This window comes from Amaranthus tricolor, chromosome 5 (genome assembly GCF_026212465.1).
Source record: "Amaranthus tricolor cultivar Red isolate AtriRed21 chromosome 5, ASM2621246v1, whole genome shotgun sequence".
NCBI lineage: Eukaryota > Viridiplantae > Streptophyta > Magnoliopsida > Caryophyllales > Amaranthaceae > Amaranthus > Amaranthus tricolor.
In genome coordinates, this window is record NC_080051.1 from 26,287,861 (window position 1) to 26,313,211 (window position 25,351).

A 25,351-nucleotide genomic window follows, 5' to 3' on the forward strand; every position below is an offset into this window, starting at 1 on the left:
CAAGAAAGTGAGGATTTTGATGGTGTAAATGAAAAATATAGTTCAAAGGATTGTTCCTACCAAAAGAACAATAAATGGGTGATGAATAATAATCATGAAAATGGTTCTCTTCAAAGGCAAAGTAGCACAAAAGCAATACAAGAAGCAGTGAAGAAAGCATTTTCAATTAAGAGATCTGTATCTGTTAATTCTGATAGGTATTGTAGGATTCATGATCAACCCAATACATATATTGATGATTGTGATAATTATGCTAATAGTTATGATTATGATGATGTTAATGGTAATTATGATCATCATGATGATGATTTTGAAAGAAATGGGTCGTTTAAGACAAATTATGTTTGTATGATGAAGAAGAATTCAGATCATAATCATGGAAGAAAGTTTGTGGGGTCCAAGGTTGTCAAAGCATGCAAGCGCCTTTTTAGCCGCTAGTGCTTTTTTTTGAGTTAATATAATGATGGGTATAATTCACTAATAGAGTAAAAGTAGTGTAAAAACTTTCATTGAAAGTTAAAGACTTTTGGTTGTTTATGAGTTTGGACCTTTAATGGTGCAAAACAATGTTTTGGCCTTTATCTTGTCATTGTGTTGTAGTCTAATTTTTGATAAATTTTATTTGAAGGATTATTTTTCTTTTTTAAGTTATATTTCTATGTTAAAAAATTAACCCTTTGAGGTCGAATCAAATTCAAAGTATACATACTCTGATTTTGAGGTTTTGTACATTTGAGTTTAATTTATATTCATAGGGGTCTTGTGCATTTTGGTTTTTACTTGGGGAGAAGGAAGAAGAAAAAGCAAGTTTAAATTGTGTCTAATTTTTGCAAAGTCATTTATTTGTTTTATATGTTGTACAAATCTTCTCGGTTATTATGAGCGGCTACACATGATAAGATAATATGTTAAAATTTAATATTTATAGGGTTTTAGATCAATTCACCCATATGAACATCAGAACATGCTACCATAGAACACTAGGAAAAGAACAATGCAAAGTGACTTGTATAAAAGTCTTTAACAAGAGGCCAACATTAGTTAAAAGATTACGGAAGTTCACGATTTTTAAGCTACAATGAAAAAAAATACTAATCTTTAGTAAACAGGATTTACTATTTAGTATAATACAAATTCCCGTACAACATGATATAGTAGGTCTATAGTATGGTAATTGTTAGTTTTAAGTACTAATAAAACTGTTGCCCCACCTAAAATAAAGAGGTGGAAATTTCAAAACCTATTTGCAATTCAAGCATGTGTTCAAGAAAAAGAGTACTTTTTCCGTTCTGAATATTCGCATCCAATTATAACATGTTGTACGAAAAATATCACTTTCAATATAAGTATAATGGAACAAAGGAAGTATCAAAGATAAAAGCTGCTGAATTTTCCTGTCCAACTATTGCTTGGCGACGGTGTAATCTTGTCCAATTGCTGAAACTTGCAGAAATAGATTATTGAATAATAATGGCACATAAAACAAATACATTTCAGACTCTTCTAGCAAACTCCAAGCCATACAGAAAACAACCAAATAACACTGATTATCGACATCAAGAAATATCTAACTTCGAAAATTATATACTTCGGGGAAGTTTGCAATCATCTTACAAATGCCATCTTTGTGTGGGTAATGAATTGATTTTCTAGTCGAAAATCATAGTTTTCCTCAAAATATGGAGTTCACAATGATACCAGTTTCCCTGTTCTAACTACACCTGAAAACTCATTCTCTGTCACACCCAGGTCCTCCAAACTGTACACTTGGTAAAAACCTTTTGTTATATATTATAATAAACACTCAAACCCAGAAATTATCGCTCCGAGCTCGCCTCGAAAGGAAGCCTGCGTGTTCACTCATGCTACCCTTCAATCGATAGAATGATGGCTTGCTTTTTATGGTTCTCAAAGGACCAGATCTATTAGCATGTGTTAAAGGCAAAGAGCCCCGGTCTCCCACCAAGCTTGAAGTTGAAAAAGGTCTGTTTTCTATTTCGTCCAGAGGACCTGAACTATAGTCCATAGTTATAAATGAAGAAGCTTGCCCATAAATTAAACGGGGTGTTGCACCACCAGCATTCCACCAGCCGCTATCAGATGGTCCGACATCACTCTTGGAATCCAAATCTGGAACCGAAGAATCTTTCAGACTACCACAATCTTCACAGTTTTCGTCACTATCATTGTAAATTAGTTTAAGAGCCTGCACAACTTCCCCCATGAATGGCCTATGAGTCACTTCAGGGTGGACACACATGGAAGCTATTGCTGCTACCTTAGCCATATCGTCAAAATTATAGTTTCCAGCCAAGGCAGGATCCACCAATTGCTCTACACCTTCTCGGTTGGTCAATAGAGGTCGTGCCCATGTTACTAGGTTCTCTTGTCCCTGAGGCTGGGACATATCTACTGGCTTTCGGCCAGTGAGAAGCTCCAAGAGGACAACCCCATAACTATAAACATCACTTTTCACAAGCAAATGCCCAGTCATCGCATATTCAGGAGCAACATACCTGTTCACAGTTCAAAGAATGTGTAAGCAAGGGACCAAAGATAATTAAAAACACATCATCCGCTCCGGGTATAAAAGCACAATAATGAAGCAATCAAACATAGAATCCCAGGTATGTTTATTTGCTAATTTATACGTCATGCCTTGTGTGATCTAAGATTATCTCCAATGGTGTCAAATTCACTTTGTTTACTTTCAAGCGGTCAATGGCACAATATCTGCCACAATGCCAATCATAATAAAGGTCAATTACTAAAAGCTTATGTTATTAAAGAGGTCAAGCGAGATATGAATCATTATGCCGTTACTAGAGGTGTTCAAAACAGACCCGGCTACCGATATTTACTCGACTTTTACCTGACTTTAAAATGAATTTAAAATTATGTAAAAACCAATGTGGACACAAGACCCGCTTTTAAACCAACCCGAGACATCTGACCCAAAATCAGTCCGATGATCCGAATGACCACCTCTAGCCGTCACTAATTATTTGTTATGAAGCAGCTGATGGTCCATGCATATCGAATGGGGTTCAGTTGCAAAATGCTTCTCTTTTAAAGCAGTGGTATGGTCGCAGTACTTACATATTGAAATCAGGCTAGACCGATTTCTGCAAAATTGTATCACATGAAATTACTAGAATATCCTAAGAACAAACAGTCACCAGTGACAGCAATAATTGCTTCACAACAAAAGTAAAGACTACTATCCAATTTATATACAACTATTTTTGAGAAGTGTGTTAAATACTATTTTTCCACAGTTTTGTGGCTCTGCCAATCTGAATAAAGTTGATTTAGAAATAAATAAGAACATCATTTATTACAGGAACAATTTTGCATACCCGAATGTTCCCATGACACGAGTGGATATATGCTCGCTTCCTTCTGTAGCTTCTCTTGCCAAACCAAAATCTGAGACCTTTGGAGTGTAGTCATCTTCTAACAAAACATTGCTGGCCTTGAAATCTCGGTGAATAACTCGAGGATTAGAATCCTCATGCAGATAAGCCAATCCTCTTGCGGCACCAAGAGCAATTTTCAACCTCGCATCCCAATCCAGAGGCCCTTTCGCCTTATCAACACCTGCATCATCAAAATAAGTGTGAACTGTCTACACACGTGAACCCAATAGCATCAGCCCCAGACCCATAGTTGGAGGTGAATCTTTCCCCTACAAGAATTATTAGACTTATAGTAAGTACAGCTCCCTCATTTACTATGCCCAGTTCCCATCCCCTTCCAATTCCCCATCCCACCAGACATTAAGACTACCAAAAGCATAACTATGATTCAGCTGGCAGAATTGTAGGGAGCATGGCAAAGTAAAGTTTTTTTAAAAATAGTTATTAACCTGAAAGCCGGTCAAGTAAAGCTTACCATGCAAGTGAGACTCAACACTGCCATTATGTACAAGCTCATACACCAAGCACCGTCTGTGTCCTTCAATGCATATACCTATTAGTTTCACAAGGTTCCGATGATGTAATCGGCTCAGCATTTCAACCTCTGCAATAAATTCACGATCTCCATTCTGATTATCCCTAGTAAGCAACTTCACAGCGACTTCAAATCCATCTTCCAACATGCCATGATAGACACGCCCAAACCCTCCCTCCCCCAAAATTCTCCTTGAGCTGAATTTATCGGTAGCCTTCTCAAGTTCAACAAGCAAAAATGTTTTCACAGAGAGAGCACATGTCGGTATTGATGCAAACAGTGACATAGAGGTTGAGCTAGCCAAACTACTTGAAAAAGTAGAACCCATACCTGCATTTAGACAATTAAATCTTACATTAAAATCTTTCCCTTAAGCAGAAAAATTTGAACATACACTCCCTCTGTTATTTTTTTGGGTTGTTCCTAGTTTGACAAAACTGTAAAAGTTTTTGAATTAAACTAGGAACAACAAAAAGATTAGAGAGTATAGGACAGCAAGCAATAGCAGTATCTTAGTTGTGACATGTATACTAACAATACACATGAAGCGTCTGCATCGTATCACGGACACTGATAATGAGCTTACGCTAAAATAGTTTGGCCATTTACTAATTTAATATCACTTGCCAAAGTCTTGTACTCCTTTAGCAATGTAACATAAAACACATGTCTTTAGAAGACACAAAATTAAAGTACCAATTCCACCACAACATTTATAAAGTATTAAAAAATAAACCATTAGCTTCATATCAGAAAAGAACTTCCACAGTACCAGTACATTTAAATTTTCTATTGACAATTTGAGAGACTAAATCTTATCTCATCATAAAATATGTGGACACCTCATATCTTGAAATAAAAAAGTGTTGAAGATAACTAAAAATGCTAACAGAAATGATGTCAATAAGGATATGGAAACAAATTTTTTCAAGTTTCTAAATTTAATCTAGAATATATTATACACAAATGGGTTCAGCTAATTTTAGCTTAACTGCACCAAACAAAAACTGTGACTGACGAGAAAGCCAGGCAGAGAGGATGAAAAACATGTCAAATGACTGGAGCTGACGTAGAACTCATTTACTTCCATTCGTCACTTTATCATGAAGAAAACAGCAAAAGAGCTGTAAGTCAGCAAAATCATAAAATAGAAATTTAAAAGGAACAACATATATAACCAGGACTTCAGTAGGGAGGGGGCAAATAGTCGATGAACAAATTTTCCCTTCATGGTGATTGCCTAATTGCTAGAGTACATTAGGTATATAAAACTGTCGAAAAATAATCCTACAATTTGTTTTAGTTCATAGATGACAGGGAAATATTTTAGTAGGGACCTGAGATGAGACAAAAAAAAATGTCTAGGAAATATTTATGCAAGTGGTGTGAGACCTGAGTGGGGCAATCATGAAGTAAAGGTAAAGTAAAAGGGGATGCTAAATAAATGGGGGACATATAAAGATGGTGAGGAAAACCGAAGAGGACCTGTACGGCGGGAGCAGATTGACATATGAAGGATTAAGAATTACAGAATGAGATGGTAGAAAATCGAATGAATGGAAAAGAAAAATTCATGTGGATGACCATTGGAACTGATATATCGGTTCATGTAGTCGACACCAACCTTTTGGCATTAAAGAACATTGACAAAATATAAAAAGATTTTATGTGGCAACTAAAAATATTACAACCCAACAATTGTGAGCAACAAAACTTTAGAAAGTAGACTACTATCAGACCAATGAAATCTAACCCAATAAATCATAGCATAACTCAAAAAAATTCTCAAAACAAATCCTCATAACAAATCCACAAAACATTACCGGTTTTCTTATTGATCGATGGTGTGAATACAGGTCCAATTGCATTTGACACTTTCCTAGATTTTTTCCACTTTATTAGCAAAAAAATTGCTGTGCAGCAAACCACCAAAAGAACTAATGCAGAAAAGACTATAACAAAGATGGTTTTGGAATTTAATTTCTGGTTTTTGTCAATAAAATTAGCAGTTATAGGGAATTGTCCATCAGCACTTCCAGTTGGACTACCCTCGAAGCTCCCCGAAGGAAAAGGTGAAGAAATCCCTGCCAAGAGAACCTATTTAGTAACCATGACTACAGATTATCCATAATTATTACATGTTCAAAAACGAGATTTACCTGGATAGTTAACATAAACCACATCATAGTTTCCAAAAAGAGTTCTATTAAGAGGCACCTCCTTTCGCCTTAATCTCTCATAGGTCAGTACAGCAGTGGTGTTATCAAACTTCTCGCCCAGAGGAACCAAATTAATAGTAACTAGCGTCCTTTCCTGATTCTGGGTATCAGCAGCTGCACCTACTATCTGTACTTGGCTGTGCTTGAGATATGTGCCGGATGCAACCTCAATTTCCAGTTCATTAACCACTGGAAAAAGGGCATATACCGCTATACTCAAAAGAAGCTCAACTTTCATAGGAATAACGCACCCGCAAGGAGTTCCAATGGGAGTAGAAGCAAGTGGATCTGGACATATTTGTCCACAACCTGTAATGTAGCACATGGTAGAATTATTGGACTTTAAGGCGCAGAAAATAAAGATACAATCACAATGAGTACAAATTTGGAATGAGACTTGTACTTTAATAAAAAGCAGTCATGGTGAGAGCAAATGGTATGTCATGTATCTCATAGCCAATATTTTCTAGCTAAGAAACCAAAGTTTCATTAGTTGCAAAAAGGAACCAAGAATCATGAGAGCAATATCAAACAGATCTACACTCAACAGCATGCCCAAAGAGCAACTCAAACGGCACTAGAGGGATGAAAATCCCGTGTAGCAGTATTTTTTGATGCTTGGGTAAATTCGAACAGAAGTTAAGAAAAAGAAAATTGACACAGATTATGGCCCAACCCAATTTGATTTGCAACAAGCAAGCAGCATTCAAATGACTACACAAATCATGGTAAAGCACCAAACAGAACAAAAATTCTTAAATCAAAATCTATCTACATAAGCAAAAACAACTTGAAGTCTCATGAAATCAAAAGGTTATGAGTTAAGCAATCCTTCGAAACTCGAATGCCAACAATTTAAACAAAACATGAGCTTCAGCAGACATCAAGATGGATAATAGAATTCCAATTACCAAGTCTGAGTTTAAATGCTAGTGACTCCAATATCTTTGTCAGTATAATAATTGGATCAAAAGTACCAATAAGATCCAAGAGTCACATCGCATCATTAGGGCAAGCATGAATATTGCAGCATTTCACAACTATTGTTGATGCAAAAGCTAAACAATAGGTATTAAACTTTTTCACAGCTTATATAGATAGATTCCGGGAGCTAAGGCAAAAAAAAAGGAAGATAGAACCATCAGTACTTCTACGGTTCTACTTCTACTACCCCTAAAAGGCATTGAAAGATTTCACTATGCAACAAAAAGCCATGTTTATTCAAAAAAGCTACATTTTTAGACTACCTCATCTGTAGCAAGTTTAGGATTCCTAATGGAAAATTCAATGCAATGGGGTTAGGGTATAATATAAAATTTCTACGATTTTCATTCTTGCAAGAGTACAACAGAAATAATGGGCACAAGTACAGGTGTGAGAGAAAGAGAGAAACACAAGTTAACTGCTTTTTTTTCCAAACAAACTAGAAGAAAAATACCTATCAACAAACTCATGGAGTATTACGTAGTAAAAACTCAAAACGTATACTTTACTAGGGTAACTTTATGTTATTATATGAAATCCGTGTTTTAGCCTTATTCTTGAAGCATATCATCAGCTAAGTTTCATATGATTTGCTAATCACTTCGCGAATCACGAATCAAAAAATGCATATTATAGTCAATTTTGGGCTATTTTTAGATCATTTTAGGTGAATTGCATTTCAAAAGTCAATTTGCCGGCGAATTATGTTACATTGCTGATCAGCCAAAGGCAAAGCGACAAAACTCATCTAGGTCTCGGGTTTGATCTGTCATAATTGCAAAACAAATGGTTGGTGCTCCCTCCTTGCCCTCCAGATTCTTCCTTTTTAGGCAAATTGCCCTCCAGATTCACTCAGAAATATGGAGTTCAAGGTCTAACAGACTACCACTCACCAAGTGGATAGGTGCCTCATAAATAATATTATTAAAAAATGGCCTGAAATGTCACAATTCATATCTGCCAAGGGATTGATTTACGCACTACAAACCCTAAATGTCAAATAGAACAAGCAAAAACTAAGCTTGAAAACCAAAATATTCATCTAGTTTTTCTTTAGGGGAATGGCAAGAGGAAACTAGTAATCTTCTATCCAGGCCGCAGCAGTTTGTTTGATTCTTCGACAAGTCTAATAGATATACATATTCACTCAACATAGAAGAATGGCTGATTACAGATATTCTTTATTTGCTTAGGCAAAAGTTATTCTTATCCGGTTAATTACCTGGGGCAGCAGCAGGGGGTACAGAGGTCAGGTGGGGTCTTAATCTATGATGATGCCCACGATGCCTTCGGAAGGATCTATGATAAGGAGCAGCAACAGGTCCTGGAAGAGGAGTTAGGGACACCACAACATAGTAAGAGCTGGTCACTTAGTACTATTTTATTCATAGCATAAAAAAGTTTTGGTAGAAGAAATTTAGCGAAGACCTTGATGTGCTGGAGATGGTGAGGGTGCAGTAGAAGATCCTTCAGATGGCTTATTCTTTCGCATAGAGCGCTTCACTCTAGAAGATGATGAGGTGCCACCAGAATAGGCTGCAATTCAAGATAATTGCTTCTCAAAAAACACATCTCTTGTAATCATTCATCACAAATTCACAATAAATGTATATTTTCTATAAATAATAGATGTCAGAATTTTATGATATCAGCAAGTACCCTTATCAATAAAAGTTTATCGAGCATGACCATCACAAGGTCTTATATTCAAGTGTATCTATGATGTTTCATGAAATTTCCTTAACCTAATCCCTCAAGTTATTCAAACTCTAACTGATCATCCAGCAATGAATTTACCATATTTACAAAGGTCTGTTTGGATATCATATCAAATTTATTATCCAAATAAATATTTTAGAATGGTTACATTAAAAAAAGGTATGCTTATTCAAAGTTCAAAGAGTTAATTTTCCAAATTGGATCACAATTGTGTATATAAATTATTAAACTCCCTGTCATTAAATATGCAGAAATTCTAGCAACGGGTTAATCATATTAAAATATTTTAATTTTTAATCAAAATGATTCCTGTTAGATGAGGATTTACTCATCCATTCCAAAATATACATTTCACATCCTGGTTCGTCTAGAGTGTAATACTATATTCTTTGATTAGAAAATCAACACCAGAATATTTTTCCAGACATAATCAGAACACATTACTACTATCATGAAAGGCAACGGAAAATCGCATAATTCTATCACTCAAGACAGTGATTGCAATACATCTTTTCAATAGCACCCAGCCACTAACCCAAGAATTTAAAAAAGAGGCACGATATATATCAGAGACAATATATGATCATAGAATGTTATAGGGCTCACCTTCAGGCAATGAGACTTCTTTCTTAAGTAAAAATTGGCTTGGCAATGTAAGAGGTGACAAGTATATTTGCGCAAATTCAAATCCTGGATAATGACGAGAGAAAGTGTCAATCGACTTCAGGGATTTTACGCTTATGGCTGAGTTGATAGCAACATAATAATGTATTGGCCTAGTTCAGATTAACAAATACAGCTTCATACGGAAGTACATAGCCAAAAATTACATGGTATTACTATTTCGATAACAAATATCAGTAATTATATTCGAATCTAAAAATTGCATTGCTTGGTTAGCCAAACTGTAATGAGCTGGAACCGAAGAAAAGAGTAGAACCAGCATCATAGGAACCAAAAGTATTCAATACTTGAACAACAAACCCTAAAATTGAATATTTAGACGTATCCGACACTTGGACATGTACCGATTCCGACATCAGTACACGAGTCCACTAACATAGATGTAGTGCAATTATAATAGTTATGGGCATATTATTACATAATAATAGTAATACAAAAAATGTGTTTTGGCAAGTTTGGTGCCCCTAAGGCCATCTATGAACAACGAAATGCATCTAGAACTCCACAGAAATACCATGAGTGAATTTTATGGAAGAACACTGGAAAATAAATTGCCAGTCTCTAATTATTCTTGCAAAAGTTGAATTAGCATCTCCTCTACAGAGAACAAAGGACAAGCTGTCAACAACGGCATCTGGGGAGCAACATTTCTTAACTAATTGCTTGATAACAAGACTACCAAAATTCAAGAAAACCCCAGCAGAAAAATCAAACAATAATTTAATCATGTCCTTTTGCGGAATGCACCTTGTATTTATACTTGCATATGTGTACAATTGCAGACTTGCAGCATCAAAAATTCCTTTGGAACAACATCCAAGCAACGGAGAGGGAGTATTTACTAACAAAGCTCTCACATCGGATTTTAAATGTCATGAACCATCCATTGTCACTTCTAAAACATTACTCCTTCAGTCCCTTCTGAGTTTGACAAACCTATCTTAAAAATACTCTTAATCGATTTTGGAATGTGTCAAGATGGAAGGGAAAGAGAGGGAGGACATATTAACAAAGTTGGACAATAGCGACAAAACTTCAGATTTTTTTATTTGCTATTATTAGTATTTCTATTCCTTTCTAACAAGCAAAACAAAACAAAACAACGGCAAGATAGCAAATTTCAAATTCAAAAAAATGACAACTAGGAAAAATGTAAACTTTCAGAAGAACAAAAGTACCTTGAGAAAAATGGGCGAAGTAGAACAGTGAAAGAAAGAAAAAGCGCAGCACAGGTAGTCGCATCTTCTTCTACCACCACATCCACCAACGGAGTACAAAATCAAAATAGAAATCACAACAATTATCTAAACAATTCCAGCAATGTGTGACAGAAAGCAGCAGAATTCCAAAGAAGGAGTCCACAGTCCACACCGACAGTGAAGAAAACACAAATTCGCCATTAATACATAGCAAATTCAAAATCAAAGCAAAAATCACCACATTTCAAGAGCAAAACAAAAACCCTAGCATCGAAAAGAGTGCAATAAATGCAGGAAAACCTCAAAAACAGATCCAGAAAATGCGGCAAAAGATCCGACACGAGAAGGAAAACAGAAATCGGAGGAACGGGAGAAGAAAGTTTGAGAAAGTAAAGGAAATGAGTAGTTTGGTATGGAGTTTGTTGTGGGAAGAAGAATGGAGATGAAGTGAAGTAAAAGGAGGAGAGCAGAAAGAGAGAGAAAGAGAGAAAAGGAAGAAGGTGAGTGGGGGGAGCTTTAATTGCAGGGTTGAGTGTTGAATGTTGATGTGCTACTCTCTCACTCTCTGTTACGGCCTACGAGTACTGCTCACTTTCTCACTCCCTCTTTCTTACTTATCAAATTCACTTGTCTTTTACCCGCTCTCTACTCACTTCTTTGTATTACACATCCTAAAACTGCCCTCCCACGCAGAACCCAAGTCCGAATTTTGAGTTACCAAGGACCTAATTATGGATGCGCTAGAAAATTATTTATTATAAAAAAATTAGTTAAATTATTAAAATTTTTAAATTATAGGAGTATGCACTGAATTGAACTTGAATCATAGCCAAGTTTTGCCAAGTTCGATTTCATGTAGTTTTGCTGTCAAATATAGAAGTTTTAATTTAATCGTACAATTTAATAAAAAAAACTGAAAATAACACATGGCGATTTCTTAAAGTTTTGCCAAATATTGAAGCATTGATTTAATTTGGACTATAATTGATTGTATGCATTGCATGACAATTTATTTTCCTAAATCATATTATACAATTTAATAAAAAAACTTTAAAAATAACACATGGCGATTTTTTAAAGTTTTGCCAAATGATACCATTTAATAAAATAATAGGAAAATAACACATGTCGTTTTCTTAGAGTCTTTCTAAATATAAAAGTATCAAATACTTTAGTAAAAAGAATTGAAAAATAATACGCGACGATCTCAGAATTTTTTCAAATATAAATTTATTAATTTAATAGGACTATATTTGATTGTGTGCTTGACAATTTATTTTCATAAATCATACAATTTATAAAAGAACTGCAAAATAATACATGACGATTTTTTAATGTTTTGTCAAATCATGCAATTTAATAAAAGAACCGGAAAACAACACAAGGCGATTTCTTAGTGTTTTGCTAAATATATAAGTATTAATCTAATAGGACTATAATTGATTTGGTGCATGACAATTTATTTTTCTAAATCATACAATTTAATAAAAGAGCTGAAAATAAGTTTTGCCAAATCATATAATTTATTCATAGTTAAATTGAGTAAATTAGAAAATATAATATATTTATGTATGTTGATGCTAAAAAAACCGTGCATTGCACGGATTTTCTATATTTCTCTAAACAATTTACGAGCGGGGAAATTTGGTCCTCAGACCGTCACACACGTCCGTTTGACCCTCATCCTCCAAATACTTGACCCGGGAAGTTACGGATTTCTTATCTTTTCGCCTTTCATCAAATGTGTAATCACGCATTAGTACCACATAAGTATAAACCTTATTATACTCCAGCAGTCTTTAATAGTTTAATATATTTATATTTTTCAAATTATATTTAATGTACTAATACAAATGTTAATATCTTTAATTATTTGACTTTTCATTATTTTTTAGATGGTAAAATAGCATCATAAGAAAAAGAGAAAAATATAGCGTTTTAAATTTTAATAGAGTTAAAGTGGGTGGAACCAGTAAGTGTGAAAATATAGAAAAAGTAAGTTTAATAAGAGTTGGTAAAGTTAACATATCCAAAGTAGTTTTGAGACATTAAAGATGACTTAACTTAATAGAAAAATAAGACACTTAGTAAATAGGGGAAATGTTAAAAATAAAATATTAATAATTCTTATGAGTTATGAGGAATATAATGAAATATAAATATATTTTAGCTAATAAATTTATCTATACATAGTATTAAAGTAAAACACGCTTACATCTGCAAAATTAAAAGCTGATGAGGTGTCAACTTCTAAGTAAATTTTGTTCTCTCCAATTGCTTATGATGATATCATAACATTTTAAACTACAATTCAAAGTGTAAAGTTTCATATACAAACTTTTTGAAAAATGTAGAAGATATTATCTGTAATTAAAATTAATCTAGCATGCATGCTTGGTAACAGTATTGAAGAATCAAAAACTATTAATGTGCATCATTATTTTTTAAATAATTGGGATATCAGACATTTATGTCTTTATAAGTAATTTTGACCTTTTTCAACGTATTTTCTATAGGTTTAAAATTGTCCATTTTTTCATAGATGAATGCTAATTAATAAAGTACTTTTCTATAAGTTCACAGTTTTTAAATATTTAGTTTGTCCCATAATATTAGTATTAATTGAGCTATTTATTAAAAGGTACCTTAATATTTATATTCGACTATATATAAATAAAATATTTTACAATACATTCAAATTGAAGAAAATGATATACAATATAATGATAATGTATAGATCTATTTCTTTAACTTTATATTAAAATAACCTCGCAAAAACTTTATTATAAAATCGTGCTTCGCTCTGATGTTATTTAGTTTAAAATAAAATACAAATTAAGTCGTGAAATATGAGGATTTAAGAACAAAGGAACTACACGGTTTCAACAAATTTAAATACATCTACGTGGACACTCATACACACCTGTCATTTAGACACCGTCACCAACAAGTAATATTATCATTTTCTCTCTCCCCTTTTGTTTGATTTCCGTGGGCTGATTCAGAATCCTATTAGTTATTACAACAAATCTCATTCCTTCCTTAATCCCTAATCTCTTTTAACGGCCAAATCCTGACAAGGTTAGTTTATTTCTCTAATGTTCTTAAATTGAAATTATCACAGTTTTTGAATTTTTATCGATGATTATTATTATGTACCAAACTGTTTGTTTAATGCAATTGTTTTAGCTTTCCACTTTGAATTACCTTATGTACGATGTTCGAACGATGTTTTTGCTGTGTTGCAGGGTTGTCAATTGTAAAGATTTAGTCTATATGGTTAAATTGTAATCCGGGTTTTTGAGATTTTGGGTTATTGATTTGAATTTAATGGTGAAATTTGAATAATATGATTAATTGTGTTGGGAAAATTTCTAAATTGGGGTTGTTCTGTTGTTCATTTGTTGTTGTTGATCAAATTGTGCTGAATTAGTTTGGGATTGTTTTGGATTGGTATGGTAGGAGTAGTTTTAGTTTTGAATATGGGTGATATGAATGAATTGATTATGGAAAATTAGGGGGCTGATGGCCTTGTGTGGAAATGGGTATATTGGAGTGTAGGAAGAGTGAAAAGTCACCGAAAAGGCGAAAGCTTTGTAAGAATTCATTGACAATGGATAGTGATTCTTCTTCTGCAGTGCTTGGTTCAAAGGGTTTGATTAGGAAGAATGAGTTTGTGAGAGTAATTATTCAATGCTTGCTATCATTGGGGTTTTCCAAATCTGCATCCTGTTTAGAGTTGGAATCGAGTATCTCGTATAAGTCGAAAGAGTTCCAAGCTATTGAGTCTGAGCTTCTTGATGCTAATTGGGAAGAATGCATTAAGTCTCTCAACGAGCTTAAGGGATTGACCGATGAGATACAATCTTCAGCTTTGTTCCTTGTAATTAAACAATATCTTTTGGAATGTTTGAGTCACGGGGATGATATGACAGCTTTAACTTTTCTTCAGAAACGAGTTTCTGATTTGAAATTAGGGAAAGAGAAGGTTCATAACCTTGCTTTCACTATTCTTTTTACCAAAGAAAAGGGTGTCAATGAGACAAATGATAACTTACACGAGTTGAGGAAAAAGTTATTGGTAGAGTTGGAGACGTTGTTGCCCTCTCCGTTCACTATACCAGAAAGAAGATTGGAGCATCTTGTTGAAACTGTTGTTACTTCCCAGATAGATTCTTGTTTGTACCACAATTTATCAGGTGCAGTGTCAATCTATGAGGATCACTGCTGTAGTAACGATCAAATACCGACGGAGACTATCCAGGTGTGTTTCTAGATGCTGATTTGATGTGTTATTCTTACTTTGGATATCAAGATATTTAAATTTAAGTTTGTCTATACATTTATTTTTGAGCATAGCTGGTTGTAGATTTTTAAGTTAACATCTTGGAGTGATGACACTCTAAGTTAGGATTTTGTTTTATAGTTGAACATTATGTGATACATGGATAAATGGTGCTGAAACAAGGCTGAACGTCATTTATGTATGTTATATAGTAAAAGAATATGGCGTGAAGAATTTTGAACCTTGTAATCGACTAAACTATGGAAAAATTTCGTTTTTTATGCTTCAAAATGATGTGTCCAAGTGTCTACGCATATCCAATTGGGGTCCGACATAGGTTTCGTTTAGGTAAATGATGAATATGAGTAATGAAGCTCTATCTTACTTTGATTTAGCTTAAACCTTTTTGATTTTGGCACCTTCCTTTACATCTCTAATTTAGCATTAATCTTATCTTTGATTTCTTCCTCAAATACAATGTTATTAACTTATTAGTAAATGAAAAACTTGGACCATGAAACTTTCAGTGACCATGAAACTTTCAGTCTTGAATGTTTAGTCACCCAGCATATATGCAATCAATCCTCCTTAAGAATAAAATCTAAAGACAAGGAATAATCAAATATTAGAAGCTATAAGAACTAAGAAATTGATTAGAGAAGTGATAAGGAGCAAATATAACGTGGAAAAAGATGAAGAATTTTATTATCCATGTGACCAAAGGCATTATCGGAGGATTAAAGGGTGATATAGTGACAAGGAATACTCAAATATTAGAAGCTATAAGAACTAAGAAGTTGATTGGACAAGTGATGAGGAGCAAATTTAACGTGGACAAAGATGAAGAATTGAATTATTCATGTGACCAAAGGCATTCTTGGAGGATTAAAGGGTGATATAATGGCAAAAAAGGTCACAGTGCAGTGGAGCGAGAAAGTAATCGCAATAAAGAACAAATTGTTATTTAGCTTTAGGAAAGTGTGCGAAGAAAGCATTATGAAATTCAAGGAATTCAAAACTAACATAAAACAAATGGTACGCGAGGCAAAATCAAGTGTATGAAATGTATAAAACAACTTGGATTTTAGAGAAGGGAGGAAAATCGTATAGGATGACCAAAAGAAGACAAAGACTTAGAAAGAATCAAAATAAGGTGGAATGTATCAAGGATAAACAATTGAACATTGTTTTCCGATATAAAGTGACATGTTGATTGAACAATGGAAGAGAACATGGAGCTTCGAGAGTAATAGACAAAGTTAAGCTTGAATTATTTTGCAAATTTCAAACTTAGTGCAGAACACGATAATCAGGATATGGATGGAGCACACACATTCTAAAGGTAGAATTTGAATTGAAGGCATAAGAAAGACTCTTGGAGTTGTTGAAGACAAAATGAGAGAAAGTCGTGTATGTTAGTTTGGTCATATACAAAGAAGATAGAAAAAAATACAAGGTAGAAAGTTGTAAAATTGAAACGTGAAGGAGCTTAGAAGATGAAGAGGTAGGACGATCCAAGATTCTAAAATGACATGAAAATTTGGGATTAGTGTGAGCATGACAACAGATATATATATATGAATGGTGGAAGAGAGAATGATTGTTAGATTTGATTTTCTTAGTGATAGATTAGTATTAAATAGAGCACTGATCTTTACACTATTGTTTCGATACATGTAGTCGATTCCATGTATTTGTTTTTAGGCTTTGATATTTTTATTATTGTTGATACATTGCAAGAGATGTTGGAGGAAAAGACTTCAAAAGGAGTGAACAAGCTTTTTTCTTAACTTTTTGTTTGGAAAATAAACTCCGAACCAAACATTGGAATAAGGGAAGAACAATTATTCTAGAAATGATTTTTCTTCAAAATAAACACAAGCTATCTTCGTGTTTTGATTTGATGGGTTTAAATTGGATTAAGGAGTTTCTAGATTGGAGACTTGGGCGATTGGTGATTTAATACCCATGCCACAAGTTAGGCCAGGAATTTAATTAACGGAACCCAACTAAAACTGACACATATGATGTTAAAGGACTTAAAAGTAGTAAATCTGAACAAAAAAAAGCAATTAGCGGCAAGTTACATCATTAGATAGGTCTTAATTGTAATATTTTCCTTATGTAATACTGTTGTTTTCTTAAATTTTTTCTCGAAGTATGATCTTCTCTGGTTTTGGCCTTAAGAGGATGGTCACAAACTCTTTTATCATCATTGAGCTCAAACATCTATGTAGAAAATCTTATAAAAGTTTCTTACTTAATCCAAATGATTGTAATATAATTCATTTTCCTCACCCACTTATGATCTTTCATATTTTTCCACAAAGAATCTCTTGAAGAATATGATTTTTGAACTTTTACAAGGATAAGATGATTCATCAAACCCCCATTACCCCCGCCTTGGTGGGAGGCGCTTTAGGGGAAAACGTAATGCTCTTTTTTCAGATATATTACTGTGCTTTGTACTTCCGAGTAGGTGGGTTTTCAACTCCTTTTGCAGTTGAGTTGTAAATAATGGTGCGACTAGACCGTTAGTGAATTATTGTTACCAAACATTTTTGATTACATAATCTATTCTTTGCAACGTTAATTCATGCTGCAAATAAGCTATTAGCTTTTGGCCTTATTTAATCAAATTCTCATGGGTGGTTGTGGTGCTGTTTTTCTATTTATGATTTGAGTGCTACGATAGAGTACATGTTTGATACTTGTGACTAACCATGCAAACTTCCGGATATGCGAAATATAGAACTATTCTTTAGCTGACCTCTTTTTTTTTTTTATAATCACTTAACAAATAAGAAGTAGATATTTCTTGATGATCTTGCAGATTCTTACTGCCCATGATGATGAAGTATGGTTTGTGCAATTTTCTAATAATGGGGAGTATCTGGCTTCATCATCAAGTGACTGTACTGCTGTTATATGGAAGGTATTTTGCTTCTTTTTTGTAACTTGATACTTCTAATTTTACATTAGATGCTAAAATTGAAGATTATTTGATTTCTTCCTTATATAGATATGTGGCTTTTAGTGTCACACGATTCGCTAATTTTCTCGCGAATCGTGAATCGTAAAAAGCGAATTGTGGTCGGTTTTAGGCTATTTATTTGTCATTTTGAGCGAATAGTGAATTTGAAAAGCGAATTATGTAACACTGGGCTTTCAAAGTGAACATTGATCAGTTGATGCTGGGGCATGTCTCTTCTAACTTTAAGTGGGGGGGAGATGCAATGCAGCATCACCTGAAACCGAACATTTTTTTTTGGCTTGTAAGGGATCCCTTTTTTTAACTGGGTAGTTTATATTTGTTAACATATAGTTGAGAAATTATGTTGTAGGTAGTTGAAGATGGTACATTCACCGTGAAACATGCATTAAAGAGTCACCAAAAAGCCGTCTCTTTTGTAGCATGGAGTCCTGACGACACTATGTTACTCACATGTGGCAATCTAGAGAACGTTAAGTTGTGGGATGTAGAAACGGGTATGTGTAAGCGCACATTTGGTGACCCTAACTTCATTGTGAGCTCATGTGCGTGGTTTCCCGACTCAAAAAAGCTTGTTTGCGGAAGTTCTGATCCCGAAAAGGGCATCTGCATGTGGGACTGTGAAGGGAATGAGTTGAGGGTTTGGCGAGGAGCAAGAATACCCAAGGTACTAGATCTGGCCGTGACCTCGGATGGTGACTATCTTATCAGTGTTTTCTCGGACAAGGATATTCGGATACTGAATGTGATAACAAATGCCGAGCGTGTGGTATCGGAGGAGCATCCAATCACCTCACTTTCTCTTTCAGCAGACGGCAAGTTTTTCATCGTCAACCTTAACAGTCAAGAGATCCATATGTGGGATGTGGTGGGCGATTTGAAGGAACCAGTGAAGTACACGGGGCATAGGCAGCACAAATATGTGATTAGGTCCTGCTTTGGTGGTTGCAACAGTAAATTCATTGCCAGTGGTAGCGAGAATTCAGAGGTATTGCATTTTTTAATCTCACCCGAGTATTCTCTTACTTCTCCCCTATTCCCTGCTCGGCTGCTCCATCATTGAAGTAGGGCATAAAAACCCGTTAATTGTTTCGTTCTAAGATTGATTTTGGTCGACTTTTTATGTTCATTAGTGAGTGCTTTCCGGGATAAAATAGTTATTTGCCGCTTCTTTTCGGAAACTTTATCTCTAGCACCATTTGTCTAAGTATCTGTGGAAGATTTTGTGCATTGTATACAGCAGGGAAGCTAATCTGCGTAACGTGGTTCTGATTTACAGGTCTATATATGGAATCGACAAAAGTCTGAACCCATCGCAGTTTTATCTGGGCATTCAATGACCGTAAACAGTGTTAGTTGGAACCCGAGAAATCCTTATTTATTGGCATCTGCAAGTGACGATCACACTGTCCGCATATGGGGACCGACAAAATCGAAAGCAAACGAAATTTTGGTAAAAGAGAGTTGTTGAATAGGATTCATGCAGCATGTCTCATGTATATACTCCATGGTATTTTTTATTTTTATAAAATAAATTTTCATAATTAATTTTTCATGTATGTGGGCTTGGCCCTCAAATTTTGACTCTCCTAGTTGTATATATATGTGCAAGTGTGCAACAACTACTAGTCTTTCAGCAGAGTTTGCAAACTTGCAATTAGAGACTTAGTTTTGATTTTGCTTATTTTCCTATTGTTTTCCTACTCATATACTTCACTAGTAAAACATTTCATTTAACTATAAATGGAATTTTGAGTTTGCATTAATCTTAAATGTAATTGATGTCTATATTTTTTTTATTTTATTTTTTTTTTAAAAAAAAAAATATTTTGGGTAAGGATAACTCTTACGGCCAAGACGGGATGAAAAATTGATCTTCCTATATGAAACGTGAAAATCGAGAAGAAAAGCCTTTAACCACTAGGTCGATCATGATTTGCAACATTTATGATTTAATTTTATTCTTAAATATTGTATTTTTTTAACTAGGATTTAAATTAGAGAATCTCTATATATTAAAGTAAAAGAATAATTTTATAAGTAATGAGAATCAAATTTTTGACCAAAGTGAAAGCTTTGAAAAATCTTTTGAAAGCTTTAATAAATATTTGAATCTAAACTAGAAGTCAACCTTGGAAAATCAGCTAAGCATGTAGATGCAAATGATTTGTGTGACCACCTTTGTTTCCTATGCCTTGTTACTTGCCACTTCAAATTTCAGCACCAAAATGATTATAACTTTCACTATGATGACCAACTAACACAATAATAAAAATTTGTTTTTAATAAAATTAAAGGTTTAAATTCCTTTCAATTTCTTCTTTTAAATTTTTTTAATCTAAAATTGTTATCTAAATAATAAAAAATACATTGTTAAAATTTCTCTTTTTCTTTTTCCTTAAATTTTCTTAATTTAAATATAGTATTAATTACTACCATTCCATCTTTGCCTGTTGTAAAATAAAATGATACTTTCCTGTTCCTATTGATTGTCTAGTTTTCTTTTTAGTTTATTTCATTAATTTTGTCTCTCTTTTTTTTAACAATGATTTCACTCTTTTTTTTTTATTTTATTCATAAATTTATATTTTTCCCTTTATTTTAATCATTCGTTTATTTTTTATCTTAGTTTTTTAACTCAATTTACTTTTCTACTAAATTTCATTTATTTTATAATTTTTCAAAAATAGAGCAACAAAAGAGCATTTAGTAGGAGTAAAAAAAATAGTTGATGTTATGATGTTATCAATGACTAAGTCAACGTTTGGTAGCTTAGTCCATCTCAAACTTGTCTTCTTAAATGCGTCATTGAATTGGATGTGCTCTATCCATATTTCCTTTGACTACTCCATCACCTCATTTATTATTTTGGGAAATGGTAAAAAAATAAATGGATTTTTATTCAATTTGCTGAAAATAAATTTAATTATTATTTATTTTTAAATAAATTCATCTATTTAGCATAATTGTTGAAATAAATTTAAATATTATTTATTCCTACTTTTTTCTTATAAAGCAAATATGATTATAAACATTAAGTTGATTTATTTTTTGCAAATCTATTTAATTGGTGGATTTATTCAAAAATATATGATAGGAGGTTTATTTTCAATGGATCAAACAAATGATAGTTTATTATTGATAATTTACTCTATTTTTTCTAATCATGTGTTATTATTATATCTGAGGTAGGCTAACGACAGGCTACAAGACAGAGGTAATCAATTCTTTATATATGTAATGAGCAAATCTCTATTATGAAGTTTAAAAGGAAAGTCAACAATCACTAAATTAACATAAAGATATTTGCTTTAATAAATACTGATTATTCAAAATAAAAATATTACAATTGAAATAATAGAAGAATTGTGTGCATAGATAACATGAATAATAAATTTAATCATCTATTTTTTTAAAAGAATTTTTTTTAAAAGGGTAATGATGCATACTATCTAGAAGTAATTAGTAGAAGTATTTCATAAAAAATAAATATTAATTACACTCGTATTTGTATAATTTGCATTAAAATTATAATATTTAGTGAAGAATAAATGTTAATTAAATCGTTGTTTATGTAATTTACATCAAAATCAAAGATAATTCTATTCTAAAAAATGAATTTGATACTCAAATACTGTAACACCCCGGCTCCTCGGACTGCTGGTGACTACTCATGGAGATTATAGACTGGCTCCAGAGATCAACACAAGTCTTTCCAGCGCACTTTATCCTCACTCGTGCGCGCCTAGGAAAACTTCCTAGGAGGTCATCCATCCTAAGATTGCTCCCCACCAAGCATGCTTAACTGTGGAGTTCTTAGCAAATGGGCTCCCATGAAAAGAAGATGCACCTTATTTATATGAGTAGTCTATCAATCATTTTTGAAATCTCAATTCGAGGTATCACACTCACCCCCACTTAGGAATACAACGTCCTCGTTGGACCGTAATTTCAGGATCTTTTCCCTCGCTAGGTGCCCTGAACACACAATCAGCCACGGTCATAGGGTTGCTCTGATACCATTTGTAACATCCCGACCTAACGGACCACTGGTGACTACTCATGGAGACTATAGACTGGCCCCACAGACCAACACAAGTCTTTCTAGCACATTTTGGCCTCACTCGTGCGTGCTCGGAAAAACTTTCTAGGAGGTCACCCATCCTAAGATTGCTCCACACCAAGCACGCTTAACTGTAGAGTTCTAGTAAATGGGCTCCCATTAAAAGAAGATGCACCTTATTTATATGAGTAATTTATCAATCATTTTTCAAATCTCGATCCGGGTTATCACATATACAACCTTTAAAATGTACTTCTATATACTTTCATGGTTAGTTCTGTACACAAATCAAGTTAGACAAATGAAAAATGGATGAAATTCAAACTCAACCTTTTTGTCATAGTGATTTTAATAAACAAACTCAATCAATAACTTCGCCAATGAAATAAGACAAACTACCATTTTTTTACAATTCATGGTAAATTACATAATTGCATCTATAAATGTATAACTATATCATTATAATTTAGTATATGGTGAGGATTAAATAACAAAAGATTGATACTCCCTCTAATTCAGAGTAAGCGTTTTATTTCTTTTAGGTCAGTTCACCCTCAAATGTCTCGATGTGGACATTTTTATTGGAGTCTCCTTACGTTAATATTTGTGTAAATTCCAAATAAGACGACATTTGTTATGCATAGAGAGAGTGTCACATGAGCCAAGTATTCCTAAGGATGTGGAGGTGAAGAAGAAGAAGGATGAAATGTATAAAATTTATCAACAGCAAGAGAAACATCCCAAGTACAACTAAGTCCTTGAGGGAAGGTAACAAGATCTCCTGCTCCAAATTCAACATAGGATGTTGTTGATTCTGTTGACTGCCCACCTTTCCTTTTTGGGTATGCCCTAACTTTGCCTTTCACCAAATAACATGTCTCTTCTGCATCATATCTCAACTTGTATTTCCCTGCTGCACAAGCCCATCTATTTCCACCAAAAAAATACATATCATATTTGTTAGAGTATAAATATCGCACCATGTATAAGGAGAGTCTTTGCTGCATCCACACTTTTAGCCAAAAGGCTTTTATGTAAGGTGGTGTGTTAGAATATATGACATGTGTTAGCTTCAACCACCAGCTTAAGCTCTTCGTTAATTTAGTTCCTTGAAAATATTCAAGCACCGAGTAAAAATGCTCAATATTTTTTAAACTCATATTCATCTTACACTAGTCTTGAAATTCCAAATCTCAAAAGTAATATATTTGAAATCTTTAGAGCTATGTGCAATTGGAGATTTTGGGGATGTGCAACAATAATAAACTCAAGCATATTGAGATGAAGCATGTAGTGTAAGACTTTGATATGAAACAAAAAGAGACCCTAAATATTAAAACCGAATATAATTTTAATTTTTTTTTTTTTAATTTTTACTACGCTTCTAGTTGCACATACTCGTAACTGCATTGTTGTAGTTATAAGAATGAATATGAGAGAATTTAGATTGATAAAGAAACTTACTTGGGCCAAGAAGTAATGCCTAATTCAGCTAGTCTTGATTTTGAAGGGTTTTTTTCCACTATAATTCCCATACTTTCATCTACTTTTGATTGGTTTTGTGACGGCTCCATTTAGTAATACACAAACAATCAAGCAATGTTAACTTTGCTATTTTTCTATGTGAAATATGATGCCCTTATTAAGTATTTTTCACCCTTAGCTTGATAAAGTTTTTCAAGTAGCTATGGTTATTTAATGGTGTGGAAAATGAAAAGTACAAGTGGTTGTATTACGGGTCATAAAGAGGTGTTTATTCGAGTCATCAGACTGATTTTGAATTAGGTATTTTATGTTGATTTGAAAATTAAATTTTATGTCATATTGTGTTTTACATAATTGTGAATCATTTTTAAAGTATAGTTAATTGAATTTAATTATAAGACTGGATAAATTTTAAATCATCATATCTATTTTGAAAAAAATTAAGATATAGAAGTGTAGTCATCTCATTAATATCTTGTTTGACTTGGTAGTTGTCACATTACTACTTTGTGTCCACTTTCACTAGGATGTAGGATGAAGGATCATTATTATTTGACCAAATATTAAATGCTTTTTGTTACTATATTTTTCTATGTTTATACATGTAGATACATTGAAAATTGATGAATTAGTTTGACCATATCATTAACTCATTTTCATACAGACATTTATTAGTTACAATGTTTAATGTATTTGATTCAATGATAATCTCAAGGTCACCCTGAATTTAAAACACCAAATAAATGCATAAATATTAAATATTATTAGTGGGTATAATTGATGGGTATTATTATAATTCGCAACTTCTTTTATATATTGAACTTTCTGGTTACTTTTTAAATCTTTAATCTTTAATATCTCTTTAAAAACGCTCTCCTAATTGCGCGCGATTGGACCGTAGTATACTTGCGTAAAACGCGCGACTTCACCGCGGTCCGGTCGCGTCCGACTGAATGTTATAAATCACTGCAAACTTTAAACGATCGTCATTTCTCGTTCAATTGTCAAAATTGGGCATATAATATGTCGTTAGAAAGCTCTTTAAATCTAGTTTCTAATGCCGCAAACCTTGATCTAATACGATTTTTCTATTAAAATTTATACCCAAAAGATTGAACATTTATCAAATTTTACATAAGTATATTTTAAATGATCATCATTTCTCGCTCGGTTATTGAAATTGGGCATGTAATATATCATTAGAAAGATCTTGAAATCTAAGTTCTAATGCTGCAAATATTGAAGTAATGTGATTTTCCTATTAAAAGTTTTGGCCAAAAGAGTGATTATGTATTAAATTTCAACACAAAACGTGCGATAAGGTTTATTTTTCGATTTTAAAAAATTGTTTTCTTTTTTAAAATTAATAGTTTCATTTTAATTTAATTATTATTAATAAATTTGGTTTTGTAATAACAATGCTTGATTTTATAGTTAAAAGTAGATTTAAGGGCATTTTAGTAATTTTATTAAAAAAATAAGTGACAATATAATAAAAAGGGTTGTGAAATTTAAGAATTGGGTAATTGAATTATATGCATAAGTAAGATTAATAAACGATTAATAATACATGAGGATTAAAGGAAAAAGTAAATACAATATGATTATTTATTTTTTTTTTACGCAAATTAAAAATAATATAATAAGTAAATAGTAAACCGCTATTATTTTAAGACCAGTATTTTAGGCTCCGTTATCATTGTCATATTGTCATATTGTCATGTTTAAGTTTTCTAAGATCCATCATTATAGATATATTCATATTTA

General features: G+C 33.1%; 3 protein-coding genes across 4 annotated transcripts; 1 reads left to right on the top strand and 2 right to left on the bottom strand.

Moving 5' to 3' along the window:
* Positions 1-1,032: 1,032 nt before the first annotated feature.
* Positions 1,033-11,437, bottom strand: LOC130812760 (receptor-like serine/threonine-protein kinase ALE2). 2 transcript variants are annotated; one of them, XM_057678345.1, is made up of 9 exons: positions 10,739-11,435; positions 9,483-9,566; positions 8,586-8,693; positions 8,380-8,481; positions 6,114-6,482; positions 5,778-6,038; positions 3,895-4,284; positions 3,360-3,600; positions 1,035-2,516 (listed from the first exon to the last, which is right to left on the bottom strand). In XM_057678345.1, exons 1-9 carry the CDS (start codon positions 10,800-10,802, stop codon positions 1,805-1,807), a joined length of 2,331 nt encoding a protein of 776 aa, XP_057534328.1. In that variant the 5' UTR covers positions 10,803-11,435; the 3' UTR covers positions 1,035-1,804. The 2 variants fall into 2 exon arrangements, with proteins under 2 accessions (XP_057534329.1, XP_057534328.1); XM_057678346.1 differs by lacking the exon at positions 5,778-6,038 and having other exon boundaries at positions 1,033-2,516; positions 10,739-11,437.
* Positions 11,438-13,697: 2,260 nt separating this feature from the next.
* Positions 13,698-19,802, top strand: LOC130812958 (WD repeat-containing protein WDS homolog). Its single transcript, XM_057678617.1, has 5 exons — positions 13,698-13,840; positions 14,008-15,023; positions 17,878-17,979; positions 18,389-19,024; positions 19,316-19,802. Exons 2-5 carry the CDS (start codon positions 14,301-14,303, stop codon positions 19,505-19,507), a joined length of 1,653 nt encoding a protein of 550 aa, XP_057534600.1. The 5' UTR covers positions 13,698-13,840; positions 14,008-14,300; the 3' UTR covers positions 19,508-19,802.
* A 2,615-nt stretch (positions 19,803-22,417) lies between these two features.
* On the bottom strand, positions 22,418-23,797 carry LOC130812919 (uncharacterized). The gene is made up of 2 exons (XM_057678565.1): positions 23,564-23,797; positions 22,418-23,026 (listed from the first exon to the last, which is right to left on the bottom strand). The coding sequence occupies exons 1-2, from the start codon at positions 23,671-23,673 to the stop codon at positions 22,771-22,773; spliced, it is 366 nt and encodes a 121-aa protein (XP_057534548.1). The 5' UTR covers positions 23,674-23,797; the 3' UTR covers positions 22,418-22,770.
* Between the last annotated feature and the right edge of the window lie 1,554 nt (positions 23,798-25,351).